This window comes from Eschrichtius robustus, chromosome 3 (genome assembly GCF_028021215.1).
Source record: "Eschrichtius robustus isolate mEscRob2 chromosome 3, mEscRob2.pri, whole genome shotgun sequence".
In the NCBI taxonomy this organism is placed as follows: Eukaryota; Metazoa; Chordata; class Mammalia; order Artiodactyla; family Eschrichtiidae; genus Eschrichtius; species Eschrichtius robustus.
In genome coordinates, this window is record NC_090826.1 from 21253056 (window position 1) to 21254075 (window position 1020).

General features: G+C 42.8%; 1 protein-coding gene across 1 annotated transcript; it reads left to right on the plus strand.

The window, feature by feature from the left end:
* LOC137761996 (large ribosomal subunit protein uL18-like) lies at window positions 1–1020 on the plus strand. The gene has a single exon (XM_068539229.1). It carries the CDS (start codon window positions 56–58, stop codon window positions 944–946), a length of 891 nt encoding a protein of 296 aa, XP_068395330.1. The 5' UTR covers window positions 1–55; the 3' UTR covers window positions 947–1020.

Genomic DNA, 1020 nt, shown 5'->3' on the forward strand with positions numbered 1-1020 from the left:
CCGGAGCCGTGCTGGTTCTGCAGCTCAGTGGCGGCTAGAGCTTCTGTTCTACAGGATGGGGTTTGTTAAAGTTGTCAAGAATAAGGCCTACTTCAAGAGATACCAAGTGAAATTTAGAAGACGGCGAGAGGGCAAAACTGACTACTATGCTCGGAAACGATTGGTAATTCAAGATAAAAATAAGTACAACACACCCAAATACAGAATGATAGCTCGTGTAACTAACAGAGATATCATTTGTCAGATTGCTTATGCCCGTATAGAAGGAGATATGATAGTTTCTGCAGCTTATGCTCACGAACTCCCGAAGTATGGTGTGAAGGTTGGCCTGACAAATTATGCTGCAGCATATTGTACTGGCCTGCTGCTGGCACGCAGGCTTCTTAATAGGTTTGGTATGGACAAAATTTATGAAGGCCAAGTCGAGGTGACTGGAGATGAATACAATGTGGAAAGCATTGATGGTCAACCTGGTGCCTTCACCTGTTACTTGGATGCAGGGCTTGCCAGGACTACTGGGAATAAAGTTTTTGGGGCCCTGAAGGGAGCTGTCGATGGAGGCTTGTCTATCCCTCACAGTACAAAACGGTTCCCTGGTTATGATTCAGAAAGCAAAGAATTTAATGCTGAGGTACACCGAAAGCACATCATGGGGCAGAACGTTGCAGATTATATGCGTTACCTGATTGACAAAGATGAAGATGCTTACAAAAAACAATTCTCTCAATACATAAAGAACAACGTAACTGCAGACATGATGGAGGAGATGTATAAGAAAGCTCATGCTGCAATACGAGAGAATCCAGTGTATGAGAAGAAGCCTAAGAGAGAAGTTAAAAAGAAGAGGTGGAACCGTGCCAAAATGTCACTTGCCCAGAAGAAAGATCGGGTAGCTCAGAAGAAGGCAAGCTTCCTTAGAGCTCAGGAACGGGCTGCTGAGAGTTAATAAACCAAACCACAATTTATATGAAGATTTTTCAGATAACGACAGTAATAAACTTATTGAACAAGTAAAAAACA

Excerpts from the sequence above, each read along its gene's own strand:
- LOC137761996 (XM_068539229.1), top strand. The coding sequence starts at position 56 with ATGGGGTTTGTTAAAGTTGTCAAGAATAAGGCCTACTTCAAGAGATAC.